This window comes from Myripristis murdjan, chromosome 5 (assembly GCF_902150065.1).
Source record: "Myripristis murdjan chromosome 5, fMyrMur1.1, whole genome shotgun sequence".
In the NCBI taxonomy this organism is placed as follows: domain Eukaryota; kingdom Metazoa; phylum Chordata; class Actinopteri; order Holocentriformes; family Holocentridae; genus Myripristis; species Myripristis murdjan.
This window is the reverse complement of record NC_043984.1, coordinates 31,403,066-31,422,218: the sequence shown is the minus strand read 5'-3', so window position 1 is coordinate 31,422,218 and position 19,153 is coordinate 31,403,066. Positions and strand designations below refer to the sequence as shown.

At 41.7% G+C, this 19,153-nt stretch overlaps 1 protein-coding gene across 1 annotated transcript in view; it reads left to right on the top strand.

Annotated features, from left to right (window-relative positions):
* Positions 1-19,153, top strand: part of cdk18 (cyclin dependent kinase 18) — a 55,557-nt gene that overhangs the window by 27,588 nt on the left and 8,816 nt on the right. Inside the window, exons 3-11 of the mRNA XM_030052296.1 lie at positions 6,633-6,769; positions 10,203-10,334; positions 11,055-11,111; positions 13,062-13,176; positions 13,536-13,630; positions 13,744-13,806; positions 15,452-15,575; positions 16,436-16,556; positions 18,363-18,460. Coding sequence (XP_029908156.1) covers positions 6,633-6,769; positions 10,203-10,334; positions 11,055-11,111; positions 13,062-13,176; positions 13,536-13,630; positions 13,744-13,806; positions 15,452-15,575; positions 16,436-16,556; positions 18,363-18,460 — 942 coding nt within the window. The remainder of the gene's footprint in view (positions 1-6,632; positions 6,770-10,202; positions 10,335-11,054; positions 11,112-13,061; positions 13,177-13,535; positions 13,631-13,743; positions 13,807-15,451; positions 15,576-16,435; positions 16,557-18,362; positions 18,461-19,153) is intronic.

Here is a 19,153-nt window from a genome sequence, read left to right as displayed (position 1 = left end):
GAGGGCATTATGGAGATGGAAGTGAGGTTAGATAATGCAAAAGAGCTGAAAAGGATTCAGAATTTGTTTTTAATAACATCAAATAGTCAGCAATTGCGAGCACATGGTACTGTATGTTCCTTAGCACTGAGAGCCTGGATAAATATAATACAAACTAAAGCCAGGGATACCTTAAAGTAACATACATTTTCATCATTTTCAAATTGAAAAAAAAAAAAAGAAAGAATGCATGCTATCACACCAATTCCACTGTTTTATTTCTCAAGTCAAGTCATCAAACACAGGAATAAAGTGCAGAGTTGTCCTGATGACACTTGCTGTAGCTGCACAAGAGAAGCAGCTGGATTTGTGTTTTAAACCCTCAACAGTCCCTGCATCTGCCTCACCGTCTGCTCCGGGTCAAGAAAGACAGAGCCCGACCGAGAGACCAGAGGATGACGAGGAAAAGGGAGAGAGACGCTGTAGTGGCAAGAGGAAGAAAGAGAGAGCAACACCCTTGTCTGACCTCAGTCGACAGTCATCTGATGTTGCCAGTTTTCTTTTCACTCTTGTCCATCAGCCCTCCCTCCCTGATGCTGAGGGATTAAGACTTCCTGCAATATGTATCTGCTTGTTGAAAACCCCGCCATTTTCGCAAAGGATTTACTTGCATGCCCAAAACATCCCCATTGCATTAATCTTTGAATTTTGAACACCATGAGCAATATCGTTATTTTTTTTTTATAGCTCTCCTTATTGATTTTTCATGACAGAGGCAAAATTACAATATGTGAAAAAAAGAACAAAAAGGTTACAAATGCATTTAAAAATATAATAAGCAATATGTTCAATGGACATGATTTTGAAATAAATTACAGAATCTGGATGCAAAAGAAAATATGTACACATACGCATGCACACATATCCCGATACAGCAAGATATACATACAGATTTTATAAAAACACACACCGTAAGTTTATCTCAAGGCTATTTTTTGCTGCTTTGTGTCTTCTATTTTTTAAGAAGCAACATAAACAATCCTGTCTTAAGTTAGAGAGGAGAACTCATCAGGACTCAAGGAAATGAAATCAGACCAGGAAGGTTTCCATTATTTTTTCAAACTTTTCTATGTTGTTCCTCCTTGAGTATCTAATTTTCAAGGTGCAAAAAGCTCATTGAGCAGTCGGCTATTGAGGAATAACTGGTAGCATGTCATTAAATTACAAAACAAATGTAATTGTAATCAGTTGCACTTACTGAAAAAATGCAAATAAATTACAGTTCCTAATCAAAATGTTGGTGATTACATACAAATATCGAGCTTATATGTAGAATTCAACATTCATTCTGTTGCTCTGCGTCTTCTCTTGACAAACGTCCAGACAACGCAGGTCTGCAAGGCCGTTGGGACAAATTTGAGCTGATCACCATCAGGGGTAGGATTTATTCAAATCATGAGCGCCGTTTCTGATTGGCTCTCTTGTTTGAATTTGCACCGCCTCTCGTCTGCCAATCAAATCAAAGGCCGACCACGTCAAGGCCCTTTGTTGTTTGTGATCGACAGACTCGTGATTTGTTTTGGTGGTTCTGCTATAAAAAAAAAAAAAAAAAAAAAAAAAAATCCAACCTTTCTTCTTTTAATTCAAGTTATATTGAAAAAAAAAAAAAAACTTACTAAACGTTTGACAGTCAGTGTTGAGTTCTGCTTGTTTTAATCTGATGTTTCAGGATGTTTCAGCTTTATTGTAAAATCTAAAACACTTGTGAGAAAAGTAATCAAAATGTAATCCAATGTAATAAGATACATTACTTTGGTGAAGTAATAAAGATAGTTACTATACTTTTTTACATTTTTAACAGGATAACTAGTAATCTGCATTGTATTACATTTCAAAAGTAACCTTCCCAACATTTGCTTTTGGAGTAACGATGAAGCTGCTTAAATGTAATCTACTACTAAATTACTCATTACTCATCAAATTAATGATATTCCTATGATATTCCAGATAATGTTCTTGTGATAAAGAGATGTTTTTCTCATCAGAACAAGACTTTTTGACCTTATAATATCTGTTCTCATTATTACGACATGCCAACTTATCTCGTCTTATCTATTAAACGGTTCTTGTTGAGATAACGTATATCATTATAACAAGATAGGCTGGTCTCGAACTGGGATTTGGCCTGTTGAAATGGGCTGAAAATATGAATGGCAGCAGTGCACTACCATGTATCACAACATCCTCCGTTGTGCTCGTCGACTCACGTCTCAGCCCGGCCATGAAATAGAACTCAATCAAATCTCGTGAACGCGGCGCTCTTAATTTATCCGCTCTCCTAATGCTGCTCTCTCATCAGGCTTTAACAGATCCTTTTCCTCATTAAAACATATGAGTTTCATATAATAAACGAGATAAGCTAGCATGTTGCTGTAATGAGAAAAGTTTCTTGTTGTAATGAGATAAGTTGGTGAGTCATAATAACAAGAAAAGGTTTCATTACGATGTGGAAAAAAAAAAAAAAAAGCTTCTTCTCCTGCTATAATGAGCAACTGAGCCGATTTGTTTTCCTCTGTGGCACAAATACGTCGCTGCGCGGTTTATTGTCATTTTCAGCCGCTGTGTGACGCTGAGAAAACACACATAGGAAAATATATTATGTAAACCTTATTAAATATAGACTTCATCCTGTGGCGATCGTAACTCCTTCAGCAGTGTCAGACTGGAACCCCCTGTTGTGTGTTTGTTGTGTCTATTTAAACATCTGAGCGGCTGGATCAAATTGTCAAAGACAAAGAAAGTCAATCAGTCTCAGATCACTGAGCAGGGACACACACACACACACACACACACACACACTGATCTCCTTCATTACGGCTAATCTAGTGAGACATACTAAATCAGTTTAGATTCACACATGCCGAACACAAACATAATTCCACGGCTACAAAATTAGCCGTGCACGCTCGTGTGTGTGTGCTCGTGCACGTGAGCGCCCTTAAGAGGCAGCCAGGACTTCCTGCTCGCCTAATTCCTAATGCACCATATTAAGCAAAATCCCCCTGTTTACTTCCCATGTATTAATCAATTAAAACCTGTTTTGCCCGGCTCCCAGATGAACGTGCTAATGTGACGTCGAGCGTAATTACATAAACCGCCGAGACGCATCGAAGCTCTGATGGGAATCTCTCATCAGTCAGTCATGAACGATAATCTCGACTGCATAGGAAGAACTGTGTTTGGAGAAATTTGCAAAGAAACTGATGACAAAATAGTAAAAATGTTTACGTCTCATCTCAAAAGTCAGCGGGGAGAATTCCTACGAGGCCATGTGACAAGCAGCCCTTCACTTGATTATTGTCCTCATCAGATGTTTGTTACAATCAGCGGCCAGGTGCACACACACGTGCACCTACACACACACACATACACACAGTCATTAGTAGTGTGTGTGTGTTTTCTTGTCTTGATCATGCCGGTTGGCTCGATCATGCGGTTTGCCTGTAGAGGAGAATCATCAGCCCCCTGTTCCTGTCACCCTCTCCATTTGTAACCTGCTTAAAAATAATGTTTGGAAGCCATTTTTTATGAGCCCATAAACGCTGACAAAAATATCAGCATTTCGCATCAGAGTTTTTGAACCTCGGGATGACTCAAAACCGAGCAAGTCGCCAGTGTGCGAACAGGAAAATGTGTGATAACATCGACAGGCGCCTGGCTCAGCTTATGGTAGTCTGAACGTGACAGAAAAAAATCACATCTTCAAAATAGACCAGGGGAGACTGAACAGAAACATGTTGAAGTGAGACATCATGATGTAAAATACTGTAATAACAATAATACTGCTTTTGTTGGTGTTGTTGTTGTTGTTTTGAGCTTGTGAATGAAATGTCTTGAAGCCACTCATTCTGAGCACTGTCCTTGTGAAAATGAGTGTGTGTGTGTGTGTGTGTGTGGCTCAAACCTGTGAAACCCCTGCAGATCGGTCATTTAGTTGTGCAAAGCAGTGAAAATCTGACGTAATTCACCTTTAACTGAGCCGGATCCGCTCCAGCTATAACGGAGTGTTCTGCAGCAGAGACTCGGTCTAAAGACAATTAAGTTTCCTGTCGTTTACAAAGCCGCTCACTGTGGCAGCGTAACCCACATTTGGGAAACAAATGTACTTAATCAGATTATCCACTCTGACTTATTTCATTCCTGCAGCCGTGTCATAACAAGTTTTGCAGTTTGTCTCTCTCTCTCTCTCTCTATTTCACCTTCATTTGCATTCAGAGGATTCTCCACCGGGCCTCAACGCTGAAGCCAGCTGTGTTTGCCTTTATAGTTTCTCCCTTTCTGTTTTTCTCTGTGTGTGTGTGTGTGTGTGTGTGTGTGTGCTGCCCGTCCCCACTGCCTCCCTCGTCCCCTTCCCTCTCCACTCACCGTCTTTGATGGAAATGCCGCAGAAACATCATGTGGTTTCCTTTATTGGATTGTCCTTTACTAAACAAAATATCTTGCAGGCGTCTATCCATATCGCACAGCAATCAGACACCGTGTGCAACTGTGAATATAGAGTGTGTGTGTGCATGTGCGTGTGTGTGTGCATGTGCATCTGTGTGTGAGTGTGTGGATGTGTGGGTGCTTTCGCTGACCCTCATTAACATCAGCAGATCAAAGGAGCGCTGTTGCTGTGATATACAAATGACCGGCAGAGCAGCAGCCCCCCCTCCCCATACACGCACACACACACACACACACTCCCCAACCTGTTTCCCTCATTTATTCCGTCAATCAATCTCGCACAAAGTGAGCTGCTGTCCACCTCACTGCCACCGTTAAAGCGTCGCTGTCAGGCTCATCCACCCGTTGTCAAATCAGAGCATCTGCCCCACCGCTGCCTCCATCCGTCTTCCTCCTCCTCTGTGTCTTTGTTGTCACTGATACACCTGCAGCTTTTATATATCTAGTGTGTGTGTGTGTGTGTGTGTGTGTGTGTTTAATAGGAGCGACAGCTATTGAATTTCCTGTCAGAAGAGGAGGGCTATAGATTGTGTGGTGAATATTAATGACCGTGCATGTGTTTGGATGTATATATACTGTGTGTGTGTGTGTGTGTGTGTGTGTGTGTGTGTGAAAGGCCATACGACACCACCTTAGCGCTGAGATTTGACGATCGCTTCCCTCGTTATTCGTAGTCCCCATGGAAACAAGGAGTTAAAGCATTTTGTGCTTCACCCCAGGAGGGTACCACAAACACTCTCTCTCTCTCACACACACACACACACACACACACAAACATGCATGCCAGGAGGCTGCCATTACAATGGGGATGCATGTCCACTTCAAGCACTGCAGCTGTCACACAGTTAACACTTTCCATTCAGACAGAGGATCAAACCTTACATCAGGTAGTGTTCAAAAGAAGTCGACCGCAGGCATCAAACACACACACACACACACACACACACACACACACACACACACACACACACTCTCACGGCCTTCCCTGTGGCACGCTGGCTGATGGGCCTGATTGAACCACCACTGTGCTGTTGTGCTCAAACTCTAATTGTCTGCACTTCCTCCTCAGCAGCCTGAACGAGGCGAGGCTGAGCGAGACGAGACACTGAGAGGACAGGTTTTCTCCTTTAGTTGTTGCTGTGTGTAAAGCTGTGTTTATATGCATTATGTGACATGAGTTTGCACATTTGTGTCTTAGTCTCATCTCCAGTGTTACATTTTTCTGAAAACAAGTGAAAAAAAAAGATATCCCACTTGTTTCCGATGCAGTTTCCTTTGTTTAGGGATTTTTTCTGTGAACAAGTATAGACGTAAGATAAGATAATATAAGATCATCTTTGTTGCCCCAGGCTTCACAAGTTGGGTAAAAACACATCACATGAATTCACATCACATTAAAACACAACATGCGCAGTACAGACAACAATAATGGACATGACTTTACCAGAGTTATTGCATTAAGGCTTTCTGTGCATATGTAGAAGGTCAGAATAAGGCCGATCAGTCCATCAAGAAGTCTGTCAAGAAAACTGATAAAAGAAAATCCTTGAAAGAAGCTGATTAGCTTTGGAAACAAGAGGCAGTGTCTCACTTACACTTTTTTTTTTTTAAAAGAAAAAAACTACATTTCCAGACTGGGGCTGATGCTAAATGACTTTGTACAATGCCACACTGCCACATTGTATGTTTGGCATACACATTTACATTTGTAGAATGAAATTGAACAAGCTTTTGTACATATACATAAGGATTTCAGGGGTCAAAGAATTACAGGGGCCTTTAGTGGTCTTGTATTAATCCTCTGGATGTTGAATGATCTTTAATAGGGAAAGACTGGAGATAGAAACAGAATAAAGTGCTATGGACATATAATGACATACATCTAATGAGTTTTTTTATATATATATACTTTGTAAGAGTAATGAAATCCAGTTATCACTCCACAGGGAGGTCAGGGTCAGCAGTGGAAACATTCATTGAACTGCACGCTTCATGGTGGATGTTATAACCGACCCGGGCAGCTTGAAACCCAATCAGCTGATTGAAGGACAGTGTGTCTGCTGCACCGCTGCACCAGCCTGCTGTCAAACACTGTATGCATCCCCAGTGTGGTGACTGAAAACGATTCCTCTGTCTGTGCTCTGCAGGCCTGGCTCCAGACAGCCTGGGTCCTCCGTCTCATGACGCCAGCCCGGTGAGCCCTGAGCCAGCCACACCGGGAGGCCAGTCCCCCTCCCATCTGCACTACCACAGCAAGGCCCAGCACAGACGCTTCTCCATGGAGGTAAAGAGACGCAGGTTAAAGGGAGATTTTACCAAAAGTACAAGTTTTCCAGTTTTCCAGAATCTTTACTTTAGTACAATGAGGCTGAATGGGAATTTGCTTGTGGAGCTCAAACCATCAAAAATTTACATGTGAAAAACTCAACGGAAACAGCTTTTCCAAATACATAAACTACATTCACATCCACACAAGACACCGGATGAGCATCCAGGTTAACGGATGAGAGCCCAGGTTATGGCAAGAAATTAGGAAACAAGCTTCCATGTTGCCTTGCTTTGGCTACTCCAAACTCCTGTGTACACACACTCCCCAGGAACTGTGTTTCCTCCCCATCCCGGTCGTTCCTCGGACCGCTATGGCTGCAGCCGACTTGCCGATTTCCCCAAGCTTCGTCGGTCTGCTTCTGAGAGCCAAAGCCGATTTGTTTTTTGTTTACTTATATTTTCATCCGTGGTGACTTGCATCTAAATTTGTTAAGCATTCTTCAATGAATATTTAAATGTTTTTGTCTCCCATGCATTGTATAGTGTGTTTTTATTGTGTGTATCCCGTCAGTTTCCTTATCTGCGCTCAATTCCTTGCACATGTACACATGCGTAAGGGTTTACGTGACCTAAAATTTGGGTTTCTCCGGCAGAAATCGAGCTGTGTAAGCTGGATTCCTCTTAATCCCTTACCCCATGTAAGATAGCTGGCCTTCTCCTTAATGTGCCACTTGAGAAATCAGATAACTGCCCATACGTGCTGAAAAACTCAATTACTATACTGCATGTAAACGCGCTGAATGACAGGCATAGTCAGCATGATCACAGCCCTCAGGAGGGAGGAGTTTAATTGGGAAGTATTTTCTGCCAAAGAAAACCATCAGAGTGTATCTATTTACCCCCAGCCAGGGCTTAGATAGAGGGTGAGTGAGATAAATGCAGTGTGTCTGTGTTCCTCAGCGGGAAATAGTGTCGTCTTTTCTATCGTACTTGAACTACTTCTTTAATACTTAAATGACGTTAAATAACACAAAGGAAATGAGCCTGTGTACTATAAGCTGAAGTAGACATCACAGACATTAAAAAGACAAGTCTGTAATGCGCATCAGCAATGACTCAAATAGTTTGTTCTCTTATCTAATCTCTTCCCCGGGAGTCGTTTCTCCATTTCCACCTCGGCCAGCTCCGTGAGTCACCTCGGAAGCTTTCCATCGCTTCTCTCCATTTTCTTCCCTCCCTGCAACTCCAGACTTTTTTTATTGGCACTGGCACAGTTCACAGTTCCACCTATTCAAAGAAAAAAAAAAAAAAAAAAAAGTCCCCGTGGAAAGAGTGTGAATCACTCTGACTCCGTCTCATACTCCACACAGCTCACACCAGCCAGTCAAGTGGATCTAAGACAGAAGGAAGCGCCATCAAGTCACTCAGGAAAAATATGGTGCTGCGGAGACGGAAATAATGGCAACACGTTGAGAGGGCTCGGAGCTCAGGCAATTACAACCAGAACCACTTAAGTCAACAAGAATAATAAATGCACAGGAACGAATGTGCACTGACCTTTGAGTGTTGTCTTCGAGCAGACTGCCGTGTTCACTTCTAAATGCACTAAAAGCATAAAAGACAAGATAATAAAAGCCGATGTAGATGTAAATAGGATGTGGATGTAAATGTAATGATGACATAGATGCAGATAGGAGGTTTCCTCACATTCGGGAATGCTATCCCTGCAGTGGCTCTACATCCTGGAATTACGTTATATGCACAGAAATATTTGTCTGTTCTCATGCTGGCAGGACGTTTGCATTACTTCTGATTATATGCATGATATTTATGTGCCCATATGTCCAGGTAATGGTGAACATCGGGGATAATGTTAGAAGGGGGGATCTAAATTCTCCAGTTGAGAGCTATTTTTGTACAAAAAGCCACACTTAGATAGATTTCAGGCGCTTTGGCACTGATATGATATGTGGTATAGAAAGATTGCTGCTAAAACTGGAAGTAAAGTTGGATTTATAAACTCAATACTTCCCACTGGGATGAACAAAACTCCTTTTCTGTGTATCGATTTGGTCTTGTCTGGTTTTTGAATGCTTTTCCTCCTCGATGTTTCCAGATAATGAGCATGATGCAGAGATGAATAAATTTAGGGCTCCGGTGTGCCTAAACAAACAATGCAAAATGTATGTGTATAATAGATCTTTCAGCCTTACTATAAGAAATGTGGCTCATTATTTTTTGACAAAGTGAAGTCTGATGTTGTTCATGTTTAGACATGGTGGAGCCGAGCTTAAACCTGATGGTCCTCATGTCGAACGTGAACCCGTCTCTCTCTCCTGCTTCATAATATTAGCCACCTCCTCTCTGACCACTCTGCCTTTTTCACCGGGCTTCACTCTAATGTTATTTAGCCTGAAAAACTGCGGTTCTATGGCTCTGCCCGCCGAGGTTTAACTCGGTCAATGAGATTATTTCTGCCTCCGGAGCAGCTTGGCCTCCAAGAAATGTGTTTTTAAGTAAAACTCCAATCTGCCCAAAAGGACATGGTAGTGCAGGGCTGTATTAAAAAAAAAAAAAAAAAAAAAAAAAAAAAAAGCAACAAAAATGTATCTAAACTACCACATTTGATTGTACATATATCTGCTGAGTGTCTGTGCAGTGTTGAAATCCCAACTGAAGACCAAACAGACACATTCGAAATTTACAAATACATATAAATCTAATGTCTTATAAAGTAATCGAGCTCATCCTAATATATTCTGAGTTGTGGCAGGAGCAGCGATGCGGTGGTGAATCAAAAGGCTGGTAAATGATGATCTCCAGCAGGCAGTCAGCATAAGCCAAACATTAATCTCTTCAACTTTGTCACCGCTGTGCAGCCGAGCTCTCTTCAGACGCACAGAAGAAATTTATTTGAAATTCTAGTGAACATCCCTACAGGGACATGTTTATAAAACGATTCACAACATCTAGATATATTTTTTTTATATTTAATGTGATGCCGCAGCCAGAAAACAATGGCGTCTTTGGGTCTCGCTCAGGATAAGTGTTCAATGAGGCGTTGCAACCAGCAGATACAGAATATGTTTGTGATGTTGTTGTTCAATATAGAGAAACTTTTCTCTAACTTTAAGCTTTAAGTGGAAATTTAAAGTGAATCCAAGAGGTTAACCTAAACAAAGATCAAATTTCAGGGAAGCGTTCATTTATCCCCTGCAAATACGCTGTTCCTCTATCTTGGTTTGTTTTATTTTATGTATTCAGTGAATTGTAATACAGACTGAAGTCAGCAAAAAAAAGGAGGTTAACCTCTCTGTAAATACAGATGTTGCTAAACTGATTTAGGCGGGTTTAACCTCTGCTATGTCTCCGGTCAGGAGGATCTGTGTGTTTGTTGTTACGTGTGTGTTTTGCCTTTGCATTAATGGGTGTCTGCTGACTGCCTGCAGGACGTCAGTAAGCGCATGTCTCTGCCCATGGACATCCGTCTGCCCCCTGAGTTTCTCCGGAAGCTGCAGCTGGAGAGTGAGAATTCGCCGCACTGCAAGCCTCTCAGTCGCATGTCTCGACGTGCCTCGCTGGTCAGTGGCCTACATCCACCACAAAACAACACTTTCATATATCTATACACCTCTCCATATGTGTGTGTGTGTGACAGGGTTTAAAATAATCTTGCGTCATAAAGCTGTTGCCTCCCTAGATTCTCCATCCAGTAGCTCCAATAATCCATCTCATATCGACTACTCGATGCCTTTGTGTACATAAAAGTCTCATTTTGCTGCCTAATTGGCTTACTTTAACATCATCATACTTTGAAACCAGGAATTGCCTTAGCTTATATTACAGTGCATTACACAAACAATATGCTCCCCCTCACGTCCCATCAAGGGGTGTTTTGCCTCTTTGCACACTGTCTCTGTGAATAACAATCACTTCTTATTTGGTTGGCCTGGCTAAATATAATCAAAATCAAACTCCCTGTGCATGCAAATGTGGCCTTTGCTCTACAGATGAAGCTCTTTCCACTGCTGTTGCTTAGAGATCAAACCTGCCTGTCCGAGGAAACACACACAATGGTCTATATTGGTGTTATTCTTGTTAAAACTAAAAACAGGTTTTTGGAATTAAATTTGATTTAATATTGATAACCTGTGATCAATTAGTTTTGCTAATTTGTTGCTTAAAAGCCTATTGATTTATGCTATTATTATGTCCAGTAATGTCCTTTCTGAAGTGTTCTTGTTACTGGAAACCAGCAGCTAAATTTTTTTGTTTGTTTGTTTTTGTTTTTTTGCTTCCAGTCTGACATCGGCTTTGGGAAACTGGAGACGTATGTGAAACTGGGAAAACTGGGTGAGGTAAGTGCCTTCCAGTTACACAGACCTTCACCTTTTTGCCACGTTCATTTTCAGATGGTCATTAAACACATAAGCAACAACACTCAGGTAAGTGATGCGTGCACAGTGACTACAACCACTGCTGCAGCCGGCGTGCAGCAAGTCAAGGCTGAGGTGAGGTTTATAAGAAGGGAGAGGAGCATCTCTTCAGAGCAGATATTGACAGCACCGAGCCTGTCCGTAAATCTTCATTTGACAGCTTTCAAAAACCTGTCAAAACAAGCGCAACCACACACCGCTTGGCTTCGGGGGCGCTTGTTTGTGCCTAAAGGAGGCGAAATTTACTGATCCATTCTCTTGAATCAGTTCTGCATGGCTGGCTTACCTTAACAAGACAAGTTTTAAATCCACGTTCACACCGTGCGCTTGGACACATCGCCATGCAGCAAAGACACACACACACACACACACACACACACACACACACAGAGTTAAATGTCAGTAATAGCCCGCAGCATTTATCTGAGACCATTTATTGCCTTTAGGGGCTGATGATGGTATTAGTCTCAGTCACAAGGTTGAGCAGCAGTGATGACGGTTACAAAAGAGACGCTCTGATGGTCAATTAACAAATTGGGGCTGACCAAGTTCACCCTCTCTCTGGTTTGGGGGGGGGGACTCTACAGTAATTTACAGTACTCTACAGTCATTTGTCTGCAGAAACGTAATATAGATATGATTATTATGGATGTCCCACTTTTCTCTATGTGCTCGTTGAACCACTGCTGCACCTCTGCTGCTTCATCCCCAAACTGGATATAAAGCCCTGCTGTTTTTCCAGTGGGCAGAAATTTCAGGGAATGTTCTGGTTGGGTGAAAGGTATTAGAGCACTTTCCTATGTACTTATCATAACATTTACTTCGGTTCAACTGACTAGTGATCAAGAAAGAATTGTCAACCATATTAATAGACTTCTACAGAGGCTGTGTACAGTAGATTTACTGAGATGGCTGATAAGCTCCTCATAGTTGATCTTTTTTTTATTGTTGTTGTTGATATTCTTTAAATTCGATCATTGTCAAGGAAAAATAATACCCGAAATTATGAAGCTCCAGTGTCAGCGGTCTTGTTAGGGTGTATAATCCTGTGTAACAGCAATAAGACGATTATGGGATACTAAAACTCTACTTAAACCCACACTGATGATACACTTTTATGTAGTTAGGGAGTTTTTAGGGAATGTCTTTGTCTGTCTGTGATTATGTCGTGATGTTGTTTGATGTTCGCCTTATTCTATTTATTTATTTTGTATCTGTATATTTGTATTTGCAAACTTTGACTACTCAAGATTAAAACCAAACCATAGTTTTCACTGAGTTGGCAGTCCCTTAAGGCACAGAGAGACAGGAACTTCAACAACATGACTTACTACATGATATCTGACTTTTAATAGAGTCAGTATCAGGCCCTGTATACTGGTAGATTTGCCTTTGCATGTAAAATTAAAGCAGGACAGATGCAGGGTAAATGCATGAGGGAGGATGATAATTGGTTGTAGTATTGCTAAAAAAAAAAAAAAAAAAAAAAAAAAAAAAAAAGATCAAATACTGAAGAATTATGCCTTGTTGGATTCCCCAAATGACGCCTGATTGAAAGGGAAAGGGGTATTTAGACTTTGTGATTACAGACGCTTGCATCATCTTGAAATAAAGGTTTGATAATGCTTGTTGATGAGAACAATAACAATGTTGCAACCACATTCAGTCTGTTGGGATGAATTATCTGGTCGGTCTTTGTGTGCTGTGAATTCCTCTGACAAAGACGATGAAAGAGAACACACTGCATCAAATTACCCTCAATATTCTCCTCTTCAACACAGAGGAGAGACATTTTTGGTGGCATGGAGACAATTTCACGATAGTGTGTGTGTGTGTGTGTGTGTGTGTGTGTGTGTGTTTGTGTGTGTGTAGGGGACGTACGCCACAGTCTTCAAAGGACGCAGCAAACTAACAGAGAATCTGGTGGCACTGAAGGAGATTCGGCTGGAGCACGAGGAGGGAGCACCCTGCACCGCTATCAGAGAGGGTACACACACAAACACACACACACACACACACACACACACACACACAGACACACACACGGCTGTGGAAATCCTCTAGCTCTGGGGAGTGTGACAGTGCTGCCCTCAAGTGGACAATAACACCATTTAAAGGCCATCGATCCCATAAGGTGTGAACACGAAGCACTTTTGTCTGCCTCTTACACTTAAAAGATTCCTCGTTGGTCGCTATGGAGACAGACAAGGGGTTTATTAGTAGATTAGGCAGGATTAGGTGTGTGTGTGTGTGTGTGTGGGTGAGTGTTTTGACTCATGCTTTAGGTGCCTGGAGGAAACAGCCCGGCTCATCTTTGTCATACCTCTCATCTTTCTGTCCACTCAGTGTCTCTGCTGAAGAACCTGAAACACGCCAATATCGTCACACTGCACGACATCATCCACACCGACCGCTGCCTCACACTCGTGTTCGAGTATCTGGTGAGTGGACGCACTTAAGACCTGCAGGTTCCGAGGCTGATGACCTGCATTACATCAGCAGAATATAAATGGGTCTTTTCTGACTGTAATATCGGACTGATTGTGTCTCCCAGGACAGTGACCTTAAACAGTACTTGGACAACTGTGGCAACCTCATGAGCATGCATAACGTCAAGGTGAGCTCCAATGACTCATCAGCGTCATCGACATCAGAGGCTTGACAGGTTAAACTAATCACCATGTGCAAAAAAGTTACAGAAACTTATCTGTTTTTTTAAAAAAAAAAATAAATATTCAATAACTATTTTTACAGAAGAAGTGACTGAGTCTGGTAGAAGTGTCATAGTTTTATCAAGCAATTAAGAGGAGATAAGTAAGATTTTATCACCCCATGGCACAAAATAACTATATTGTATCTGAGAAGGTTAATATGCTTTTATCTTATTCATAAGAGTGATTATTTAATCTGGATTTTACAATCAGCATGCTTTGTCTTGGAGCAAAAAACAAACAAACAAACTCATTTTTAACTGCTAGTTATGAAACCAAAAAGCAAAACAGTATCATTTTTCCAGTATTTAGCAGGGTGATGAATTACCTCTTACCTAGATGGTTCTGCTGTATCTCTGCTCTAATTAGCTCACTTAAACAGGTTAGAGAGTTTAGAGGAGACTTGTGCAGGACGGGTAGATGACATAGAGGCAACAGAGGTTGTTTAATTATCACAGATTACTTACCAGTGATCACCAGTGATTTTGAATGTTTGGCCTGTTTATTACACAGCTTCCCCACAGCAATACATGTGGGGATACTAAACATTTCACAATGCATAATCCAAAATCCCTTGATTTTCAAATTTGAATTTTTGGTTGAACCACCCACTTTATAATATTCTGGCTCTGCTGCTAACAAAGTTGTCAACATTCACAAACCACAAAAGTGATAATTGGCTGTCGAAAGCAAACGTCTCCCAGGGGACTATTTTCCCTGGCGGAGGGAGCGTTTCACTCCTCCCCACTTTCAAGTCATCAAAACACACCAGTGCTGCTACTTTTAGGAAAACTAATGCAGAAGAATTAATTATGGTGATGGAGTACTGGTGTGAAGAAAGTTTAAAGTGTCTGAAAGTTAATTTCCATAGCGTAGTGGAAAGATTGGAAACCAGCAGCTGGATAAAAGGTAAGAAAACTAACATTTTGTAGATATTATGCAAAACAAGCAAAATCACTGGAATGGTCCTTTAGCTTCATTCAAACATGCAAAATTTCATTTAAAATTCTAGTGGAGAACTTGGGTTTGAATATTTCACTCAGTATAAACGTGATGTAAACCAGCATATACAGAATATGTGGCATTGTCAAACAATATAAGGGAAAAACATTTCTAACTTTTAAGCTACTAAAGGGGAAATTTAAGGGGAATCAATGTTCAAGGAGTTAAAGAGAAACTAACCCTGAGGATCAGATCAGTGTAGAGCCTGACTGCTAATGATAAAAAGGTATGTTATTGAAATAACCATTTGGTATTGGCTGAAAATTGGCGCCAGGTGATGTTATCACCTGTCATATTCTGCAGAGGTTGACATCACCTGGCATCTGATGCCTGATATCACCACTAGGTGTCAGGCTTTACACTGACCTGGGAGGTTAGTTTGAGGCTTAGTTACTTACCTGCAATCTTTTTAAAACCCATATGCCATATTAATCTCCATAGTGCCACATTTTTCAAATGACAGATATCTCAGTTTTGAAGTTTTTGCTTCATCAATCCATATCATCATCTTCTCCACATCACAAAATGTTAAATCTCTTTCCACCACAGATCTTCATGTTCCAGCTGCTCCGTGGTCTGTCCTACTGCCACAAGAGGAAAATCCTCCACAGAGACCTGAAGCCTCAAAACTTGCTCATCAACGACAAGGGAGAGCTCAAACTGGCCGACTTCGGTAGGAGAGGAAACACAAACACAAGGAAATACGGCAGAACAGAATGACTTAGGAGTACAATAGCATGTTTCCTGCCAAGGTTGCTCTCCAATTATATTTTACTGCCACTTTGAGATCTTGTGTCCCAATTGCCTTAGCACCTTACTTACCGTAACCTAGCAACTGTGGCCTTTTCTCTGAATTTGCTGGATATGGGTGGATAACCCCGCTGGTGTTTCCTGACTATTTCTGGATAGTTTCAACCAAACACAGCAGATGAGATGATACTGGCATGATACCAACGCTCATTTTGAAATCTTGATCTGGCAGGCATGACACGGTATGGCAGTATTTGTTGAGGTTAGAATAATATGAGCTGTCATTGATCGCAGCTCATGGGGCTGCTGTGCTGTGACTAGGACTGTTGCAATGCTCCGCTTTCACCAGGCGGAAGCATCATTATACCCGGTGGCATCATCATAAAACACCTAAAAATAACGAGAAGGAGCTACCTCGCTGTTTGAGAGGTTTTCCTTATGAATATAGTCATTAGAACGTCAATAGAATCTGTTTTTTCATATTTTGTCGCTATCAAATAGGTTTAGACCAAAAGGACAGTCAGTGTCATCTACCTCTGACTTGATGGATATGATTTAGTTTAATTGATTTTATATTTTTGTGGCATTTTGGGGTGCAAAAGTGGCAAGATATAAAAATATTGAATATTGGATCAAAGCACCAGCAATCAGGGTTTAATGATCAAGCCCAACCCAAGCCGTTGTACAGTTTGGACCATGAGTTTAGACACTTGCAATGTTTTCGATGCTGCTGTGTGCAGTATTAAAGTGTTGCATAACTCCTGACTGTGTTACGTTGGCCAGGTCTGGCGAGGGCCAAGTCCGTCCCGACCAAGACTTACTCCAATGAGGTGGTGACTCTGTGGTATCGCCCGCCTGATGTGTTACTGGGCTCTACCGAGTACTCCACACCCATCGACATGTGGTGAGTAGCACAATGTGGACAGTCATTACGACTCCAACATGTACTCACTTTACTGCTCTTTCCATCCTGCACAGTATAATCCGCTGACCAGGCTTTCATAAACCTTGATGTAGACCGAACACGATGGGCTATAATACACAGAAGGGCAGTGATCATTACAGGCTGAAAGGAATACAGAAATAGACACCAGTGTCATCTGTGTATCTCCAGCAGGTCATTGACCCCACTGCATTATGCTAACACTCAAGCATTCACTGTGGTCAGCGACACACAGCGAGCATTATCTCAAAAGTGAGAAAGAAAAAAAAACTAAAAACAGATCAGCTTTGAAGCTCAGTGGTAAGTAATCTTAATGATTAGAAGCCAAGTCTAGCAGGTTTGTTTGGTGGTCCTCATTATTTGGTCCTCAGCGCCCAGAACCTCACTGGGTTTAATTGTAGCTACGCCTGAGACACCAGGTGTATGCAGTTAACCACCAGGTAAGACAGAGAAGCAGAGATAAATATCAAAACCAAAAGCACCAAGTCGACTCTTGACTCACGACTTGGTGCAGAATGTTCCTCCCAAGTCGTTTTGGAGAGCACATTCGTTTTACAAATCTGAGCAGAGAGAAATGTCCTCATCATTTGAGATGGACTGTGTGCCTGATGTCACACATGTGAATGTTAACTAAGACACAAAGCTCTTCATTTGCCCAGCTGTTCCGACCCTCTGTGTACGTGATGCGTCTTTCTTGCAGCCAGTCTTGGGGTTTCTCGTTTGTTCTCGATAGTCAGGCCACCATCAGATGCATCGTTGCCATTAGGACACCTTGGCAAGTAAATTCCCAGGATGTTGCTGCATCCTCCACCCTTGCATCCTTGTTTTGGAATTGCGCTTCGACTGTCAGACGCTATGAAAAATGTGTCCCGAAGGACACAAGAGCGCATCCTGAGAAAGACCCCGGCAACAGGCCTCCTCTGGGCCTCAAGGAGTAGAATTGCAATGGTATGGGAGATGGGTCACATTTACCTTTAATATGATAAAGAAGCAGTACCAGGATTTTCCCTGTGGAAATGTTTCCCTTCCCATGGCATATGAAGTGTGACTTTTTATGTTTTTATGTTTCCACAGGAAGTGAACATGATGAGTGAATGAATTTATTAATCTACAGCCTATATAAGTAATTCCCTCATGTTTATATTTCTAAAACATGACTCTTCTTGCATTATATAGGAAATAATAATGTAAATTTAACTGAACAGGGAGGCAATCTGTTAAAATCTCGATGACAAAAATTGATATAGCAGCAAAGTCCGAGAGGAAAATGCTAGACCCTGTTACTGCCAACTGAAAGGTTTTAATGAGAGTCGCTGTTAACTTATTTTAAAATCAAACAGCCTGGCAATGATTCACGGCTTCCACACATACCTATTTATAATCTCCCGCCATGTTCCCAGGAAGATGGCTCCCTATTCACACAACAGATAGTGAGTCATTTGCGCTAACTTTTCACAAGGGTTTTGCTCATTAGCAGTTTGCCGTGGTGAGAAAACTGCGCAGCACTGACAAACTGCGACGGATTAAATGTGGCTCTACCCATCCGGCAGCACCGTCACAGCCTTTTCTCAGCTCATGTAGGTACATATGCTCTCATAAAACGAAAAGGTTGAAGTGCGCCCACTCAGACCTGATGTTTGTGCCTGTGATCAACGCTCTGTGAAATGTGTGAGTGTGTGTGTGTGTGTGTTGAAGAGGGCCTTACCTGGATTTTGTCTTTATTCCTCCTCTGCTCTGCATTATCATTTCCTCCCGCTTCTCTTGCAGGGGCGTGGGCTGTATCCTGTATGAGATGGCGACAGGACGTCCCATGTTTCCTGGTGCCACTGTGAAAGAGGAGCTGCACTTAGTCTTCAGGCTCATGGGTGAGATAATCACACCTGGGGCTGGGCAATAGGCTTGAAATCAATATCACCATTTCTTTTTTTTTCTATGTCGGTGTATATTATGATATGAGTCATCAAACCTGCAGCGCTGAACTTTTGTCTCCCTCTTCTAGCCCTGAGACGTTAATGCACTAAACCAATTTTGACATGCTCTTATGAGGTATGCCTGCAGGGCAAATCTTCCTGTGCAGCAAAAGACAGAAAGAGACAAAAAATACTGGCCTCATCAATAGAGATCATTGGCTATACCAGAAATATTTGCCCTTTTTCTCGGGCCAACCAGTCACTGCTGGTTTGTGCAAAATGCATCCCTACCTTTGCACCAAAATAATTAGCCTCTGCTATAATAAGTTCATAAAAATGTAAATGTAAGTTTGATAAACTACATTTCATATTCAGCATTCCCTCTGGCTTTCCTGAAGGTGTCAGATGTGTGTGTTTGTGGTTTAAATCTGCTGCCGTGGTCGTCGAGCAAGGGCGTTTGTTCACTAAGACCGGGAAGCCAAGCCACTAAAATCCAGAAAATGGATTAGTGGTTGAAACGTAGCAGCGATACAGCTGAAAACAAGGAGGAAGAGGAGAAAAAGAAGCAAAAACAGAAACAACTCAATATCTTCAGTATCAGGCTGTTGTTTCAGGCACTGATGGAGCTGGACTGCACCTCTGAAAAAA